The sequence below is a fragment of the Suricata suricatta genome, chromosome 1 (genome assembly GCF_006229205.1).
Source record: "Suricata suricatta isolate VVHF042 chromosome 1, meerkat_22Aug2017_6uvM2_HiC, whole genome shotgun sequence".
NCBI classification, from domain to species: domain Eukaryota; kingdom Metazoa; phylum Chordata; class Mammalia; order Carnivora; family Herpestidae; genus Suricata; species Suricata suricatta.
The window spans coordinates 161040189-161059482 of NC_043700.1; the positions used below are offsets into that span (position 1 = coordinate 161040189).

The following is a 19294-nucleotide window of genomic DNA, read 5'->3' on the forward strand; positions in this document are numbered from 1 at the left end:
TTTGCCGAAGGATTACTGCACACGGGGCAGCCTATGCGAAGCCATGGGCGCCACGCTTGACAAGTGAACTAAAAAGCTCCCACAGTGACTCTCATGCTACTCCATTTCCAGTGCCAGGCTTTTCTCTCTTGTCTCTGTCGTCTTTAGTCCACATCCACATCCCGAACTTTGTCTCCATGTGGTTTGATGGCTCTACCTAAGAAAGCGGAAATCCCTACATCCTCTGCACACTGCAGCCTCCTTAGCCTCTGAGCTCTCTCATGCTTCCACTCTTACGGGACTCGCCTTCTTATCCTAAGAACCACCAGGCCCTTGATGCTTACATCCCAAGACCACTAACCGCATGTAGTCTCTTCATGCTCCATCCAGCTGAGACCCAGTGGTTACCCTCTGTACTGCCCTCCTCTGCTTGCTCAATGTTTTCTGGCACCAATTCCATGCCATCCTCCCTAACCTCTAAATCTCTTGCTTTTCTCTCCCACTGAATCCCAACTGCAGACACAGGACAGTCGTTAGGAGCAAAAGCTGCATTCTGAACATAAAGACTTCTGAACGTAAAGTTTTCTAATCGTATAACTTTCACCAAGTTATTGAATCCTCCATGCCGCTCTTAATTCCTCTGTAAAATGGGTACAATCCTTACAGGCCACATAGAAGTTTGGTAAAGAGGAAAATCAGACCCCAGGCACAGAAGGATGCTCTCTGTTTAATGAGAACTATGACTTTTTTTAAATGTCTTTATTATTTTATTTTGAGAGACAGAGAGCAAGTGGGGAAGGGGCAGAGAGAGAGGGAGACACAGAATCTGAAGCAGGCTCCAGGCTCTGAGCTGTCAGCACAGAGCCTGACGTGGGGCTCGAACCCACAGACTGTGAGATCAAGTGTCTGAGCTAAAGTCGGACACTTAACCAACTGAGCCACCCAGGCGCCTATAAACAACTCAGGAAATGTTTAGTGAACACAGAGCATGTCTCTCCAGTTGCAACCACCACTTAGAGCTGATCTAACTCAGACAAAAAGATGAGTTTGTTGAACAAAAGGAATCATTCATGGATGCCGTTCACGTATTTTCCAACTGGGTCATTACACTATTACAAGACACCAACTGGGCTTCTATTTTGAATAATACGAAGTTGAAAAGCCCAACAATTTTTAAAAAGAGGGTTGTATGTTATGAAAGTCTCAGTCTCAGAACAGCTGAATTGCTAGTTTTCGAAATTTGAAATTATAGGGAGTTCTTCTATTGTGAAATGTCGCTACATGAGTGGAGGTTTTGAGTTAGAACTCTAAACCAGGATCCACAAAACTTCCTCTGATTCCAGAAAGTGGCACAGCCTTACACATTCCCATCTACTCTCCAAACACAGGTGTTTAAAACCTGTGTGGACCCACTATCTAGGAACCCACACTTTCCTGAGACCCTCCAAACTGAGTTTCCTACCTTTTCATCCTTGCTGTCAACCAGCCCCACAGTGCAAGTCCTCCCTTCTTGTGAGATGGGATTCTGGATACAAGTCCCAGAAAACAAACCTGCTGATCTTAGCCTACAGGAGCCCAGTATGCTTCAGCTCAGGTAGAACCTAGCCATGCCCCTGTCCCGACCAAAGACGAGGGGAAAATCTTCCTCCGTTGCTCCCAACCTTCAGTGCGTTCAGCTCTTGGGCCATGCTTTTGTTTCTCATTGCTCTGTAGCTCCTGGACTCAGAAATCTGTTTGTATCTGGTTTCTCCAGCTGCTGACCCAGCTTTTTCTCAAAGGCTCTCACTGAGATTCACGCTACTGGCTCTTTTGATGCAGTTCATTCCACCTTAGCAAACGCTGCTGCAGCTCCCGGCTGGAGTCCCATGAGGAAGCCAAGACTTGACCCTGGTCCTCAGACTCCTCCAAATACACTGGTGGTTCTAATCTTCTGTGGGTAGAAGACTTAGACAATAACTCACTTATCTTGAGTTTTGGCCTACGTGCCGTTCAGTAACACTTGTCCAAGCCTCTATGCTGGCCAGTTCACTCAGCTTCACTTTTGGCTGTCGATAGTCCAAACCCTTATAACTTAAAGAGGCCCCTGGCTATAATCTGGGCCTCTATCTTGGCTAACCATAATATTTCCTAACCATGGCCTAGACCCAAGCCCCATCCCTCCACTCCTAAACAACTCCAACATTCATTAATGTGTTTGTAAAAGGCCAATGGATAGTGCCACTGTTCACATGACAGAATCCGTCCTCTAACTCAGCATCTTCATCCAGGTAAGAAGCAAGTTCTGTGCACGCAAATGTCTCCAGACCCAGAGCATCAGCTTCAGGTGAGCCTTCTCAATCCAAAGTCTGGAAAGCAATACTATTCCTTGACAAATTTATTCATGGGAATATAGTGGAGAGATGGACGCCTACAAGAGTCTTCAAAGCAAATGTTAGCTAAACAAAAATTGGTACCAAAGACCCACTTCAACAGAGTTAAGGGAGCATGATGCACATAAATTAGATCAGATTGTGGCTAGTCTGTAACATCAGGAGAGGGCTAAGCCCAGCGTCATTGGAGAAGCATGAGTGAGAACACAAGGGAAGTGTTTGGAGCCTGCCTGGGTTTGTCTCTGGTGAGAGGCTAAACTGAGTATGCTTTATGTAAGAGATGAGCTCGGATTTAGATTTAATAAAGGGAAAAGAGGCAATGAGGGGAGTAGAGTATGAGAAGAGAGAAAGGCTCCACAGGAAGGAATGCATGGAAACAGCAAATTTCTCTTTGAGGAAAAAAGGACAGTGGGGAGCAGGGGAAAAAATGCTGGCAGGAGCTGCATTGGAAAGTGCTGCCTAATAATCAACATTTGTATAGCAAGTGTAATTTTTCAAAGCACCTCATCCACATTATCTCATTGAAAGTCACAAAAAGTTTATGAAGTAGGCAAGAACTGTAACTTTTTACTACCATTTTAGAGAGAAAAAATTGAGGCTCAAAGAGTTTAAATGATTTAAGGGATATAGTAAGACTTGCATTTCTAGTTTTCAGGTTCCAAAACCTGAAGTCTTTCAACTACATTGGTAGGTCCCAAACAATATTCTGGAAGTCGCCAAAATAAGAGTGCATTCTATGTAATTTCACTTCCACAAAGTTCAAGATATAAGGCAAATACATGCTTTGGTGATAAAATTAGAATGGTGTTTCTCTAGAGGTGGTGGAGATGAATGGGGAAGAGACAAGAGAGAATTTGCTGCTCTACATCCTGATTGGGGCATAGGCTACACACATGGACACAGTTCTCAAAGTCCCTCAGGTTGTATATCAGGAGCTGTGCTTTTCCTGTGTGTATATTTCACCTCAATGGAACAAAAATCAGTATCCAAATGATAGAATCTATGAAATACAAAATTTGAGACCTTAAACCGTATGTTCATCCATCTCTAAGTGTTAAGGCTATAGTTTATTTTTCTAGAACCGCTTCACAGAAAGCTCCTGAAACCATCATCACAGCTGCGCTTTATGACAAAACCCAGGTTCAAAGCATAAAACTTAGACATTGCAGTTATTGTTCACGTTTGAAATTTGCAGTAGCATAAATTAAGTACATTCAAACTATGCCAGGGGAGCAAGCCCAGTGAAGAACATCAACTGCCATGTTTTAAGATGTTGAAAGTAATTAGATGCATTGTTTCACGTGGCACAAACTGCCTTTGTTTGTGAGATCAAGGGGAGAAAAGTGCTACTTTTACTACAAATGGGTCCACATCCTTCCAATGACCCAGGCCCAGAGTCCTACATTAAAAATGTTGGTTGGAGCTAAGTAGCAGCCACCAGATTCTTCATCTAATTAGAAATGCGACAGTCCCCATCACTTCCTCCCTTCTGTACATTAAACTCCCTCACCTACCTAGGTTTACTGCCTAGTCCAGTAATTTTTTAAAATTTCAGATTCAAACTATGAATAAACACAAACAAAATACGAAGTTTTACAAATGAACTGAATAGTATTGATGATTTTTTTTGAGTAAAAGCAATTAAATAATGGGCTATACTTACTCGCAGAGAAGGATTCCATTTTCTAACCCCGTCCGAAAATCTTTATCACCAAAACTTCTGCCGGTTACTTGCTGGAAACAAAAAAGAGAGAGAGAGAGAGACGGAGAGAGCATAAGTTTTTCTTTTTTAATCAGGAAGTTCAATGATTTTTTTTTTAATATTTAAGAGCCTTGAAATAACTGGTGGCATTCCAAGAATGGAGAAAATCTGTTACATCTGAATTTCCTTCCCATGTGTAGTTTGCTGAGATCAGCTAATCCTAAATTTAGACCATTATTTTGAAGCTTTTTCCTACCCAGTTCCTTAAATTGTCTGTTCTTCCTGATAAGGGTGTTACTTTTGGGACTTGGCCATGATAAGGCTACACACAGCCTCAATCCACACACTTTCAAAAAGCCTGCAGAAAGTACCACCTAAGGATAAAGTATCTATTTGTTAAAGTATTAAGGGGAGAGTGGTGGAGAGGATACAGACACCTGTCCTCAAGAGACAAACCTCAAGACAGGAATGCTAAAGCCAATATCCATACTAACTTGGTATGAAAGAGAAAAATAAAAGTTGGAAAGGAGTGACTAACAACACAAGACTGGTGGCCATTCTTGATGCCTCTGCTCTCAGCAGCCATGTAGGGCATTCATTTTCATTCACCAAGTAAATATTGAGTATCTAGAGTATGCCAGGTAAATATGCATACTAAAAACCCTAAAGCAACCTTTAAAACAGTGAAATAAAAAGTTATAGTTAAGCTTAGAAAGGAAACAGAATGGAATCATAAAAAATATCCTTAACAAAAAAGACCAAAAAAAGGAGGGGGGGGGGAAGAGACTACAGAATGTATGGAATAAAAAGTAAATAACAATACTGTAAACTTAAACCTAACCATATCAATAAGTCTATTAAATATAAATGGCTGAAATATCCCCAATTAAAAGACAAAGATTGTCATATTGGGGGAATAAAGCAAAACCAAACTATATGGTACCTAGGAGAAATGCACTTTAAAGATAAAGACACAAGTAGATTAAAAATAGAATAGAAAAAGATAGTAATAGGCTAATGCTAATTTAAAAAAGCTATATATTAATATCAAAGAAATTTTTAGAACAAATAATAATACCAAGAACAGCGAAAGTCATTTCATAATAACAAAGGGTTTAGCTCATCAGGAAGACATAAAAATCCTAAACGTTTTTACATTTAATAAAAATTTCAAAATACATAAGCCAAAACAAGTCTGTGAGGAGAAACAGACAAATTCACAACTAGAGCCAGAAATATATTCTCTCTCTTCCATAACTGATAGAATAAGCAGACAAAACATCAATAAGGATATAGAAGACTTGAACAACACTGTCAACCAAATTGACTTAATTAACATTTTAACAATACTTCACCCTACAATAGCAGGGTTCACAGTGAACATGTACTGAGATAGACCCATTTCTGGATTTGTAAACAAGTCTCCACAAACTTAAAAGAATTCAGTTCTTAAGAAAGCATGTCATCTGACCACAGTGGAATTAAATTTGTAATTGGCAACAGAAATATCTCTGGGGAAAAAATCCCCAAATAATTTTAAACTAAGTAACACAAAGTTAAACAAGCCATTAATCAAAGAAGAAATAAAAAGAAATTAGAATATATTTTGTAGTGAAAGAATATGACAAAGACACCAAAGCAGTATTTTGGGGAAATGTATAACACTAAACACCAATATTAGAAAAAAAATCTCAAATCAATAAATTTTGCTCCTACCTTAAGCAAATTAAGCTCAAATTAGGTAGAAAGAAAAGAAAAACCATATCAGCTGAAATCAATCAAATAGCAAACTCAAAAGCAATAGAGAAAAAAAATCAATGAAATGAAAAGTTATTTACTTGAGACCAATAAAACTGAGAAACTTTTAGCCAGGTTGATAAATTGACAACCTTTGGTTTTTAGGCAAAAAAAGAAGGACACAAATTACCAACATCAGGAATGACACAGACTACATCATTATAGATCTTACAGAAATTAAAAGAGTAACAGGGAATATTATAAATAAACTTATGCTAGTATATTTACCAACTTAGATGAACTAGAGAAATTTCTTGACATAAACAATCAGGTTTATTCCACAAAGAAACAGGTAACTCTCCCAAAAGAAAATGTCAGGCTCAGAAGGTTTACCTGGTAAATTACAACAAATAAACAAACAAAAAATAATGCAATTCTATACAAACTATTCCAAACAACTGATGAGGAAAGCATACTTCCCAATTCATTCTATGAGGCCAGCATTACCCTGATTCCAAAACCAGATGGGAATATTATTACAAAACATACAGACACACACACACACACACACACACACACACACACACTCACACACACAGAGAGAGAGAGAGAGAGAGAGAGAGAGAGAGAGAGAGAGAGAATATACCAACATGTTACTTCTTCATGGTGGAAAGCAGGTGTAATTTTTATTTTCTTCTTTAAATTTTCCCTATTTTCCTAAAACTTTGTACAACTAATACACATTACTAATCATCAGAAAGCGAAACTAGATTGTTTGTTTTTAATTTTTTTAATGTTTATTTATTTTTGAGAGAGACAGAAACAGAGCGCAAGCAGGGAAGGGGCAGAGAGAGAGGGAGAACAGAATCCGAAGCCAGTTCCAGGCTCCAAGCTGACAGTACAGAGCCCAACATGGGGCTCGAATCCACAAACTGCAGATCATGACCTGAACTGAAGTTGGACACTTTACTGATTGAGCTACCCGGGTGCCCCTCTTGTTTGTTTTTTAAAGAGTAGTCCAAGGAAACTAAGTGATCCCAACTCTTCCTTGTAAACCAGAGTTCACATTGTATTATGAAGCATCCTCATTTCCAATCCCACTAAAAAGGCAAATCACAAGCCAATAAAATGTATGCCTGAAGGAAAGAGGAAGGAAGGAAGGAAGGAAGTCGGGAAGGAAGGAAGTCCTTTGTTAATAACTTCTCATTCTTATTTAAGGGATGGTGAGAAAATGGATAAAAAGTAGTTTGTATTTACAGTTTGCAAATATCCAACTTTTCTCCTAAAATAAATTGGGAAAGATGTCCTTTACAAAGCTAAGATTTTAAACACAGACTTTAAATATTTTAGCATTTTCTTCCTGAATCTATTAGTTCTCATTTATATTCTCTTAGCACCGCTAATATTATCTATAAAATTGACCTCTATTCACTGAGAAGTCATTGGAAGATTTTGAAAACATTTTTCCCCAGGTCTTTACATTTTTGTTAAAATTATTATGTTCTAGCACAAATTTCATTGTGCTAACTAACAATGAAACCCAAGAGAATTTGCCTACATCTATTACAGAATCTCTGGCCAAGATAACCCAGGCCCCTTTCCATTTATTGAGCCATGATGATGGGCAGGGCCTAGAGATAGAAACACAAATGAGACATGGTCACTGTGTGCAGAAGGCTCACAGACTGCAGAGGAGAGTTTAGATATCTAAACTCATACCATAAATAGAAGGTAACAGGACAGTAAGATTATAAGAAAATATTGGTGGTCCATGGACCACCTAAAATGCCCAGGAGCTATTTAAAATTATATTATATATGACATGTAGTCAATGAAACATTGCAAGTAGATATTTAACAGTCCCAAATCAGCCTGCTAATCCACATCCTCCAAGGTATAGTCTGATTAAATTCAGTTTCCTAGACTGCCAATTCTGGAGGTGGGAACAAACACAATGCATATGGAGGAAGGTGATCATTTCTGCCTTGTTCTTTTGCTTCCTTCCCTGTTCTTGTGTCCATAGGTCCCAGTATAACTTTCTCAAGGCTCTCCACTGATCTTAATGCCTCCCTTTCTTCCAAGCCCAAGTTATTTAGTATAGAGGTGTCTAGATCTTTGTTGGGAGGGTCATCAAGGGAATAGACCCCAGAAATTCAACAAGCACCATGTCACTGTAGAGTTAGGTCCTCAGACTAGCAGCAGCAGCATCTTTACCTGGAATTAACATTAGAAATACAAACCATCAGTCCTCCCATCCCTATAGGTCCTACTTAATCAGAACAAGCATCCAAAAAAGATCCCCCTGTGATTCATATGGAAAGTAAAATTTACAAAGCCCTCAACTAGTATACAAAAGTAAGCCAACAGTTCAGAATAAAAAATGGAGGACCTTCAACTGGAATCAGGATTTTGGATGAACTGTCTCAACAACCCCTTTCAGCAACATCTTTATCATGTGTTTACAATGACACACATTTATTTCAACTCTAAAGACTGCTAATATCTGTTCCCTTCATGACAGCATAAGCCATTGCTATAAAAAACAATATGGCTGCCAAGAATCAGCCACCATTACCAATAGTTCATGAGCAAGGTAAGTAAAGAGTAACCACCCAAACTCTTCACTAACCTTCCCACCTTCATTTCAACTGACTAAGGACTCTCAGTAACCTCTCAGACAAGGTGCTGGCCAAGTCATGAGGTCCTTATGACTTTCCAAGGACACAGAGCAGGATTGGAAGATCTCATAGAGTTCTTAAAGAAAACCTGAAATGGGGACCTGGGACTTGCAGCTTCACCCTTGCAGTTGGTTAGCTTAGCCATGCTTGACCTCCATCTTTCATACCAATCACACCCACCAACAAATTCTGTTGATTTTCCCTTCAAAACTTAGCACGAATACAACCACTTCTCACTGCTTCCACTCTACCACCTGCTCCAAGCCACCATCATCTTATACCTGGAGAAGTCCCTTAACTGGCCTCACTGCTTCTCTCCTTGCCTCCCTTCCTTCTATTCTCAATAGAGCAGCCAAGGTAATCCCATAAAGTTAGATCATAGCACTACTCCACTAAGACCCCTCAACACCTCCCATCGTACTCCTAATAAAAGCCAAACTTCCTTCAGCACCCTAAAGGTATTCACCAGAAAAGCAAGCAAGCAACAAAAAAACTAATAGGAGCACATGGACCAAGCCACTGGAAACCACCATGATTTCAAGGGTGGCCACAGTGAACATCTCCCCACTCAAAGAGATCCTCAGAAATACTTACGGTGGAGTTTCAGCATCTATGTTGTGTGTGTCTTTCAGGAAAGCCCAATCACAGATTTCTTTCCTGCTTTATGGTCCAGGGTGAATTCACTTTCATTACTAACCAAAAGATTTGCTATTTACAGCAAAGGAGGGACATGTACTAAGTGTCAGATTAAAGTACTCAGTGAACGGATAACTTACCAGAACATTGATTGTTTTAAAGGAAAAGAAGTACTTTCATCTACCTCAGCAATTAAACCAAAGGCAGAAGCAAGAGGACATCACAATGTGTCATCACACTATTTTATGCACGTAATTATTAAGTAAGCTCATCTGTACTTGATTTCCCTCTCATTGATCTAATTATGTTTCTCAGTCTGTTCATGTCAATGGTACTGCTCTAAACCAATCAAATAACTGAAATATGGAGGACTCAAAAATAACAGTCTAATAAAAAACCACAGAACTTTATGGTAATATTTTTATGATGTGTTTATAATATAACACATTATATATCAAAATGCTACACTTTGATAACTACTTTGTTACCACTGTTATTAATTGCCATGAATAGTCAAAGGTTGCCAAGAATCAATCTTTCAGCCTGATCATTATGATTTATGCAAACTGCATTTCAGAAATGTTTTCGTAATCTTCAGTGTTTTTTTAAAAAGCAATCTGGTAGGTAAACTGAAGTCCACTAATAAACTGTGGGTCTGAAGAGGATTTTAATTTTCTTTAATGATTTTTATTTATTTTTGAGAAAGAGCATGAGCAGGGGAGAGGCGGAGAGACAGGGGAGAGATCCAAAGTGGGCTCTGCACTGAGAGCAGTGAGCCCAAGGTGGGGCTTGAACTCACCTACCATGAGATCATGACCTGAGCCGAAGTCTGATGCTCAACCAACTGAGCCACCTAGGTGCCCCAATGAAGGGAATTTTAAATAAATGTTGGAAACCCTATTATAACGATCTTAAGAGAAGATTCTATTGGCTGACAAAATAATGGTCCCTGGATTCAGGCAATAGAAGAAAATACAAAATTTTATAAGTTTGACTTAACTTTTGAAAAACATGGACATTTTCTGTAAATTGTACAAAAACCGGTACATTTCATATTATATTATTTTGTTTATTGTCCAACTACATCCAGTCGGGTGAGAGTGGGAAATTTTATTTGTTCTCTTCACTTTTGTATATTCTGTGCCTAGAAAAGTACTTGGCTTACAGTAAGTACTCACAAAATATTTGTTGAAATTAAAAAAAAAGAGGTATGCTTCCAGAAGGTAGTGATTTCCTACTATCAGCAGTAAATGAAAAATAATACCTCTTTAAAATTCTCTGAAGAAGATTATGTGTGGCTTATGTTCCCTTCTCTTCTGATTGTACTTGACTTATTTAATTAGGAGAACATTTCTGCATATTTTCACACCTAAATTATAAAGTAAAACAGCACAGAATTGCTCTTATTTTTCATATTTACTAAGAAATAAACCCGCTGCTATTTCTGTCTCCTTTGTGAGGTTGCTAGAAAAATCAAATTAAGTTTCTATAAGAATTCTTCATAAACAATCATAAGTCATATTCCTCCGAACCAGAATTAGCAGCCAACCAACCAAGCATCTCCTGAATACCTATCTCATGCCAGGCAATGTAATAGGTGTGTGTGTGAAGCCATAATAACAAGACCTGATCCCTACCCAGTAAGAGTCCATAATCCAAGGGGAAAGATCAAACAGTACAGTAGGTATTGCAAGAGAAATATGGACACAGATCTGCAAGAGCAGGAGGAAGCAATTAACACAAATTGCACAGCTGAAGGAATAGTTGAAGGATAACAATTCACATTCAAATACTAACTACCACATCGTATGCCCTCTCTGTTCTAAATGCTTGCCAAATATTATTTTATTTAATCCTCATCACAACCCAGTGAGTTGGATCCTAGGACTATTATTTCCATTTTAAAATCAAGGAAACTTAGGGGTGCCTGGGTGGCTCAGTCAGTTAAGTGGCTGGCTGCAGCCCAGGTAATGATCTCACAGTTCCTGGGTTCGAGCCCCGTGTCAGTTTTCTGCTGACAGCTCAGAGCCTGAAGCCTGCTTCTGATTCTGTGTCTCCCTGTCTCTCTGACTGTCCTCCACTCATACTCTGTGTCTCTCTCAAAAATAAATAAATGTAAAAAAAAAATTTTAATAAAAATTTAAAAAAATAAAGTAAAGGAAACCTAGACAAAGAGAGGTTAAGTAACTTGTTTAAGGACACAAAGCTACTAAATAGTAGAGCTGGGATTGAACCCAAGTAGTGACTACAGGGTTCGTGTTCCTAAGGACAATTCTATGCAGTATCTGAGCAAAGGAACGAACTGTCTCTGCCTAAGACAGTCAAAGAAAACCTCTGAGGAGCTGACATTTGAGTTGGTCCTGAAGGATAAGACGGATTCCCCAAAGTACAAAGATGAAGTGGGGCACTCCAGGCAGACACAAAGACCAGGGTGGGTTTCTTTGAGCAAAGAGGAGAAGTCCTAAGGGCTGATCACAGAAGGGACGTGGGTGGGGAGGGACAGGGTGGTAGGACATGTGGTGCCAGAGTGAGAATGGCCCAGACAGTAAAGGATCTATGTGTTGGACCTATGGGTTGTACTTGCTCCTGAAACAAAATAGATACCCCAGAAGATGAGGCAAGGAAGCAGTTCTTTGGCAATCATTCTCCCCATTTTCCACTAATTCTCCATTCCCATAGAGACAGTCCCAAAATGACATTTTGCTTGTTGCTCTCAATTGCTTCCTTGAAGACTCTACCAGCCCCTTTTGATATAGAATGACTTCACTTTTGGAATCACAGTGTGATGGAAACCATCTGGCCAGACCTTCTTTAGGACCAGTGCCTCCAGCCCCGCCCCCACATCTCTTTATATAAAGTACCTACACCTACCTTTTCATCCTTTCCTTAAAAGGAAGAAATATACCTTCTCTTTCCTCTATCAAGACTCTCAATGCCGTCCCTTCCCATCCCCAGGTGCTTACCTTACCCCTTGGACCACAGCGTTCTTTACCTCCCCGCTGTTGGCATGAGTTCCCTCTTGTCTGAAGAACACTAATTCAATCTAGCCCCACCAACTATCCTGTTTTTCTCCTTCCTTTCCCAGTCCAAACTCCTTGCATGAGGATCCAGGACCCATTGCCCTTATCATCGTAGCTCAGGCACCTTCAAGGGTCCACTTTTAAGTCACTGAAAATTCTCTGAGGGTTGGGTTGAGACTCATGAGTCTGATCCTGAGCTCCACATGCACAAGCTAAACCATGAGTAGATTAATGAACTTCTAGCAATGCTCAGTTCCCCTACTTACAAAATGATACTTGTACTGACTCCAAAGGTTTGCAGGAAGAGTAAATGAATTAGTGTATGTCAACCCTTTCCATAATACCTGACCCACAGCAAGAGTTCAGTAAATCTCATTGTTAGTATTGGCAACAATACTAGAATTAGGTATCATTATTGATTTCTCTTTCTTCAAAACTCTTTACAGGTCTTTCTTCTCTAATCTTAAATGAGGCCATGCTTTACCGGTTCCCCTCTTAAATTCTAGTATCACCGTCCTGTCTAATCTGCTGAGACATTTGCTCAGCTGATGTGCATCAAGGCCGCAGCACCATGGCAGTCAACCACTCTCCCCTGTTTCGATCACTTGCATCTTCTAGGCTTCCCTGCAACTGGACATCCTCCTTTTCTTTCTTCCTCATTCAGTAAAAGCCCTTCACTGTTGCCTTACATACATTCATTCCCTACCTGTACAATGTGTTCTTTTTCTCCTTTCTTCACTCTGCATTTCTCTCTCTTTCTCTCTAGCCACACACTCCCCTTCCCTGGGTAGTCCCGTGCCTTTAAATATGTCACACGCAATAACTCACAAATTGCTATGAGTTTATCCCGCCTTTAAATCTCTTGCATATCCTAACTCACACACTTTCATAGGTTGTACTGACCCTTCTCCCTTGAAGTCAAAATCAAACATCCAATTTCTTACTTGACATCTCCACTTGGGTACATAATGAACACAATCAAAAGAAAATTTTTGACATGTATCCCCTGATCCAACCTGTTCAACTTCTGGCCTTTTCCATATCAGGGGAAGGCACCACCATCTCTCATCCTTAAGAACACAGGGATATATTCAAACCATCAAGAAGGACAATGTCTCTCCTTCCAAATGCACTTTATGCCTGCTCCTTCCCCTCTGTCTCTACACCACCAGAGTGCGTCTCCTCAAGACAACACAGCAGCTACTGCTGTGGCCTCTCTGCTCCCACTGTGGCCCCTCTGCCAGCCCCTCCCATGCAGCACCCAGGAATCTTTCTATACATCCATCCTGTGTCCCTTCTCGTCAGACCAGGATAAGTCCAAGTCACATGCACAACCCCTTCGTTTTACACATGAGAAAAGTGATATCCTGCAAATTAAGTGACTTGCTCAAGATCATACAGCTAGCTACCAGCAAGGATGAGACTAGAACCAGGCCCTCCTTCCCCCAGGCCAGGGTCTCATGGCCCCACCACACTGCCTACTGAAGGCCCTTCGATGGCACTTACACTGCTTGCATTCCCTTTAATGACAATAGCTTCTTCTATCTATTCAGTTTGAGTTGGCAAAGAAACAGCACAGAAGTCCAGGCCTGAGATTATTTAATCAACATTATCAGACCATGATCCTCTCCAGCACTAGATCTGAGTGCTTAATACTGAGGATAATAAAATGCAATCTGCAGAATCCATTTATATTTTCATCATGTCATCAGAAAACCAGAAGGCGCTGTTTATAGCCACAGATTGACAGACTCCGCTAAAGAAAAAAAAACCCTCTAATTAAGAATACAGGCAATGCTCAACAGCACCCTGGCAGCATTAAATCATCTGATCTAGCCACGGCATGCTCTAGACACAGAAAATGGGTCAGTCCAGGAACATGTGAGTGGGTTTAGCAGTAGCTGTGTTTGCACATCCTCAAGTCGTTCTTGTCTTACAACGACAGAACAGAAGCTGCAAACGAAGACAGGACTGAGAGTGAGCGTTCACACAATGCGAAGTGTTAGCGACTGATCTGAAAGCAAAGGAAAGGAAGAGTCCAGAACAAAAATGGCCTGTGGAGTGCTTCTGGGCTACATGTGTTGTCTCCATTTCAAGAAGCAAAGAGAGGTCTGCCTCAGCCACTGTGTTATTTTTACCTGGGTATCATGTTTTGTTCCTTAAATAAATACTTCAGTTCACGGCTAATTTTGGCAAATCAGTGTACGTACCCATCATCTAGTCCTCAGCACAGTAAAGTATAAAGCCTCTGAATTAGACAAATCTGGGTCCAAATTTCAGGTCTCTTAGGAGTTACGTGATGCTGGATACATGGCTTCATTTCTCAGAGCCTGCTCTCGTCTTGAGAAGACAGGTGCAGGAGCCTGTTTTACGAGGTTGTTAGAGGTTACAAATCCTAAGTGGAAACCATCTAGTGGGATAGTTAATGCCGGTTGGAAGCTCTATGACTTTTTTCCCCAAGCTTTATATCTAAGGAGGGGAAAAAATCCACAGTTTAAGTGTCTAAATCAAGTGGTTGCAATTTTTGTTCAGAAAAAGTACTTGGGAGAAAGTGAGTATAGCTGAGGGATGCCATCGTTAGATGGATCCGGGTTTATAGGTGCCGGGGATCTGGGGACATCAGTGCACTAACCTCCTATACACGCTGCTCGGGTTAAACGAGACCATGAGAAAATAATTGTGCAAATCCAGAACATACATTTTATTAAAAAATTGACCTTCAAAAAGTCAATGTCATGAAGTAAAGGGGAGGGTTACAATTATAAAATAAGAGACTTAAAGGACAACTGATTACATTATTTGCTCTTTATGGAAATCCTAGTTTTATGAGTTTTTTTTAATGTTCTTTCATTTTTGAGAGAGAGACAGACAAACAGACAGAGCATGAGCAGGGAAGGGGCAGAAAGAGAGAAAGGGAGTCACAGAATCCAAAACAGACACAGGGCTCAAACATACAGATGGCGAGATCATGACCTGAGCCAAAGCTGGACACCCAACTGACTGAGCCACCCAGGCACCCCAAAGCAAATCCTAGTTTAAAAGAAACTTTATATATTTTTTCATTTTATTTTTTAAATTTTTTATAATAGTTTATTGTCAAATTGGTTTCCATATAACACCCAGTGCTTTTCCCCACAAGTGCCCCCCACCATGACCATCACCCCCTCCTTCCCTCCCCCTCCCCCTTCAGTCCATGGTTCGTTTTCAGTATTCAGTAGTCTCCCTTGATCTGTGTCCCTCACTCTCCCCCACTCTCTTTCCCCCTTCCTCTCCCCACGGTCCCCTGCCAGGTCTCTCCTGTTAGACCTATAAAAGAAACTTTATAGAAGACATTTTGGGCACAACCAGGGAAATCTGAATACATACTGGTGATTTGATAATACTAGGGCATTACTTCACTCTGTTAAGACTAACAGTAGCCTGCTCATTATGGAGGAGAATGTTATTACATTTTGGAGATGCACACTAAAGTATTTAGAGGGAAAGAGTTTTGATACCTGCAATTTATTTTGAAGTGGTTGAAAAAAATACTTGGGGTACATGTGAAAGTATGTGTGTATGTGTGTATAAGAAGTAATACAAAGGGGCACCTGGGTGGCTCAGTCGGTTCAGTGGCCAACTCTGGCTCAGGTTACAATCTCACGGATCGTCGGTTCGAGCCCTGCATCAGGCTCTGTGCTGACCACTCAGAGCCTGGAATCTGCTTCAGATTCTGTGTCTCCCTCTCTCTCTCTGACCCTACCCCACTAATGTCTGTTTCTCTCTCTCTCAATAATAAATAAAACATAAAACAAAGTAGTAATACAGAATATGTGTGCAATCATTGAAACTAGACAGAGTTATATGGGTTTCTTTGAGCTAATCTATCTTCCCCCTTCCTTCCTCCCTCCCTCCCTTCCTTCCTTCATTTTTCTTTCTTTCAAATGTTTCAAATTATTCATAATAAAATGTTGTCTGGGGCCAGGACTCAGTCATTAAGCAGTGCCCGCAGAATACTCAGCTCAACAACCTGGCCAGTGCTTCCTTCGCTCATTCATTCATTCACTCGCTCCCTCATTCATTCCTTTTCCTGCAGCACTTGCCCTTCTGTCTTCACTGATGACAGTTACCAGTTCACTGTTGGCCATTTCATTTATATTCAACCCACTCTCTCACTGGCTCACTACACAGAAATGGCACTTGCCGGCCATCAAATCAATGACGTGAGCACTGAGGATGGGAGGAAAGAGAGGTCAAGCCCCTTGGCTTCCTGATTTGGGGAAAAGAACCAGAACCAGAGGCTCTGCCAAGTACACACAGTCCTGTGACAGCTGTAGAGCTGTGTGGAGAACTGATTGATTTCACCATGTGATATTCTAACACATGAATACTTTTCAGCTAAGAATCCCAAGTAACCACAAAACTGATGTACTTCACCAGTACTTGGCATTTAAAAAGGCATCTAAGTCAAGTTAGAAAACTACTAGAATTCACCCAAACAAGTTATTAGATTACTAAGTGAAAATAAAACGTGGTGAAAAAGAATGAAATTTTGTCATTTGCAACAACATGGATGGACCTAGAGGGCATTATGCAAATGAAAGAGTCAGACAGAGAAAGACAAATACCATATGATTTCACTTACATGTGAAAAAAAAAAAAAGAATCACGAACAAACAGAAAATAAAAACCCAGACTCTTAAATACTGAGAACAAACTGATGGTCACCAGTGGAAAGCAGAGTAGTGGAGATGGGTGAAATAAATAAAGGAGATTAAGAGATACAAACTTCTAGTTATAAAATAAATAAGTCACGGAGGTGAAAAGCACGGCATAAGAAATAGAATCAATAACACTGTGATAATGCTGTATGGTGACAGATGGTAACCACACTCATGATGAACATGCTAATTGTGAGTAATGTATAGAAATGTCCAATCAATAGGTTGTACCCTTGAAACTAAGATATCATTGTATGTTAACTATACTTTCCAAAATGATGAAATGCTCATTATACGCATAGGATGATCACATTCTAAACAGCCTGTCCTTTGAAAACTTTGTATGGCCTGGCCAATACAACCATGAAGGGAAGCAAGGAAGTGACCAATATAAAATGTCAAGAGCCATCTCGCTGGGTGAGAGCCCAGGGTGGACTTCCAAGGTGACAGAATTCTACTCCTTGATTTGCATCTACTTCTTGACACAGTGATTCCAAGACTGTTCACCTTCAGTAATTAACTGAGCTCTGTGTTTGTTTCATGGGGTTTTTCATAATCATGTTATATTTTACAATTTAAAATAGTTTAATTTAATTAATTAATTTATTTATTTACTTATTTTGAAAGAGACAGAGACTGTGAGCGGGCAGAGGCAGAGAGAGAGACAGGGAGAGAGAGAATCCCAAGCAGGCTCTGCACCGTCAGCAGAGAGCCCAAAGCGGGGCCCAAACTCACAAAAACCATGAGATCATGACCTGAGCTGAAATGGATAGTCAGTCAGACACTTAACTGGCTGAGCCACCTAGGCGCCCGTACAGTTTAAAAGATTTTAAAAGGGACTACATAGGCCAACCGCCATCATGATTCAACCTCATTTCTTCTTTCTCTGTTTAGTAGCTCAAGTCATTTTCCATTTGGTTTTACTCAGAGAATTTTGGAATGGGAAAATACCACTCTGCAAAAGTTTTTCACTCAAATGAAGCACGCTTCCATGTAATACTATTCCTCCAGTCCACTATTAAAATGGTGGCTGGGGCCTACACATGCCCCCTGCATAGTATATTTTAAAGCACATATTTGGATATCAGTCAAAGGAGACACTGCACTGTTTACCCTTGGAAAATAAAAGATATATCATCTTCTGTGAGTGTGCCACGTGAATGGCTCCAGGCAGGCACTGGGTGTTGGGAATGGCCACAGTGCCCCTCACCCCCATCTTCTATCAAGGGTGCTTCTGTTCGACTCACACTGTTGTCCAGAGACACCCACTCAACACTGGTAGGAGGTCCGAAACCAAGACGACTGGCTTCTAGTCACAGTTTCGCCAATAACCAAGAGCTTTTAGCAAATCACTTCACTTTTCTAAGTCTACGACAGCCCTGCACAAATCTACAGGCTTTCTGAACCCTCTTCCAGCCTAGCCTCTCACCTTGAAGTTTAACAGCATCTTTTCCTGAACCATAACTCACTCATTACTCCTCAGCTCCCAGTGTGTGGTCAAGCTGCCATGGCTGGTTACACAGGTTGTGCCCTGGACAAGGATGCCCAGCTGAGGAGACACGTTGAGGCCGAGAACCAGCCTGGACTCTCTTTATCAAACCACATCCACTCTTCTGAAGGAAAAGCCAGGTTTTCCTAATACACACAAAGCCACTGTCTGGACCCAAGCTCATACATTCTACCCCTCAGTTTATATTAAATTGCTCCAGGGGCTATCAGACATGAGTACTATTATTATTCTTGTTATCCAGGTGAAGAAACTGAAGTGCAGACCAGTAAGTAATTTGTCCAATTTGATATGGCTCTAGGTGGCGGAGTCCAGACTCTAAACTGGGCGGTCTGGCTCCTGACCCATGTTCCTACACAGCATGCTATCTATGCTTCCTAACTACATCTGTATCCCTGTGATTTTCCCTTATTATCAGTTGAGTTGTAAATAAAGATTTGACTTCCCACTGTCTGTGCCACCTTCTTTTCCTTAAACTATGGCATAACAAATAAGGCGCCAAATCCAGAAAAATTAAAAATGGCTGTGCACTTACTATCAATTCACTCACTGCCATGGGAATAAAAAAATAACAACTTGTGATGTCACTGGATTTCTATCTCTGTATGCAAAGAGTCATCACAAATATCCAAAGAATCCAAATTTAAATAAACCTATATACAGCTTGACTCCCTATGGAATGAAAAATAAATATCCATTAATGGGGAATGGAGGGGACAAGAAGGAAGGAAGACCAGATGCCTCATTTAAGACCATGGGGCATTTCTACAACAAAATATTTCCTTGTCTATCTTCCTTTGGTTCTTTAAACTTACAAATAATGTATTATGGCAGGAAATCTGTTCTTTTGGCTGATTTGTGATGAAGACAGCGGGTGGTAGTGCCAGCCCACTGAAATGCCGATCATCATGAGGCCTCATGACACGTCAGTGTAATGGCGGCCCCAGATTGAGGACGCAGCTGCCA

The 19294-nt window shown here is 40.5% G+C and overlaps 1 protein-coding gene across 8 annotated transcripts in view; it reads right to left on the reverse strand.

Moving 5' to 3' along the window:
* The window catches only part of LIMCH1 (LIM and calponin homology domains 1), a 322655-nt gene that overhangs the window by 194649 nt on the left and 108712 nt on the right, over nucleotides 1-19294 (reverse strand). For all 8 annotated transcript variants that reach the window (XM_029946571.1, XM_029946550.1, XM_029946564.1 and 5 more), the window contains exon 2: nucleotides 4012-4082. In XM_029946571.1, the coding sequence (XP_029802431.1) occupies nucleotides 4012-4082 (71 nt within the window). The remainder of the gene's footprint in view (nucleotides 1-4011; nucleotides 4083-19294) is intronic.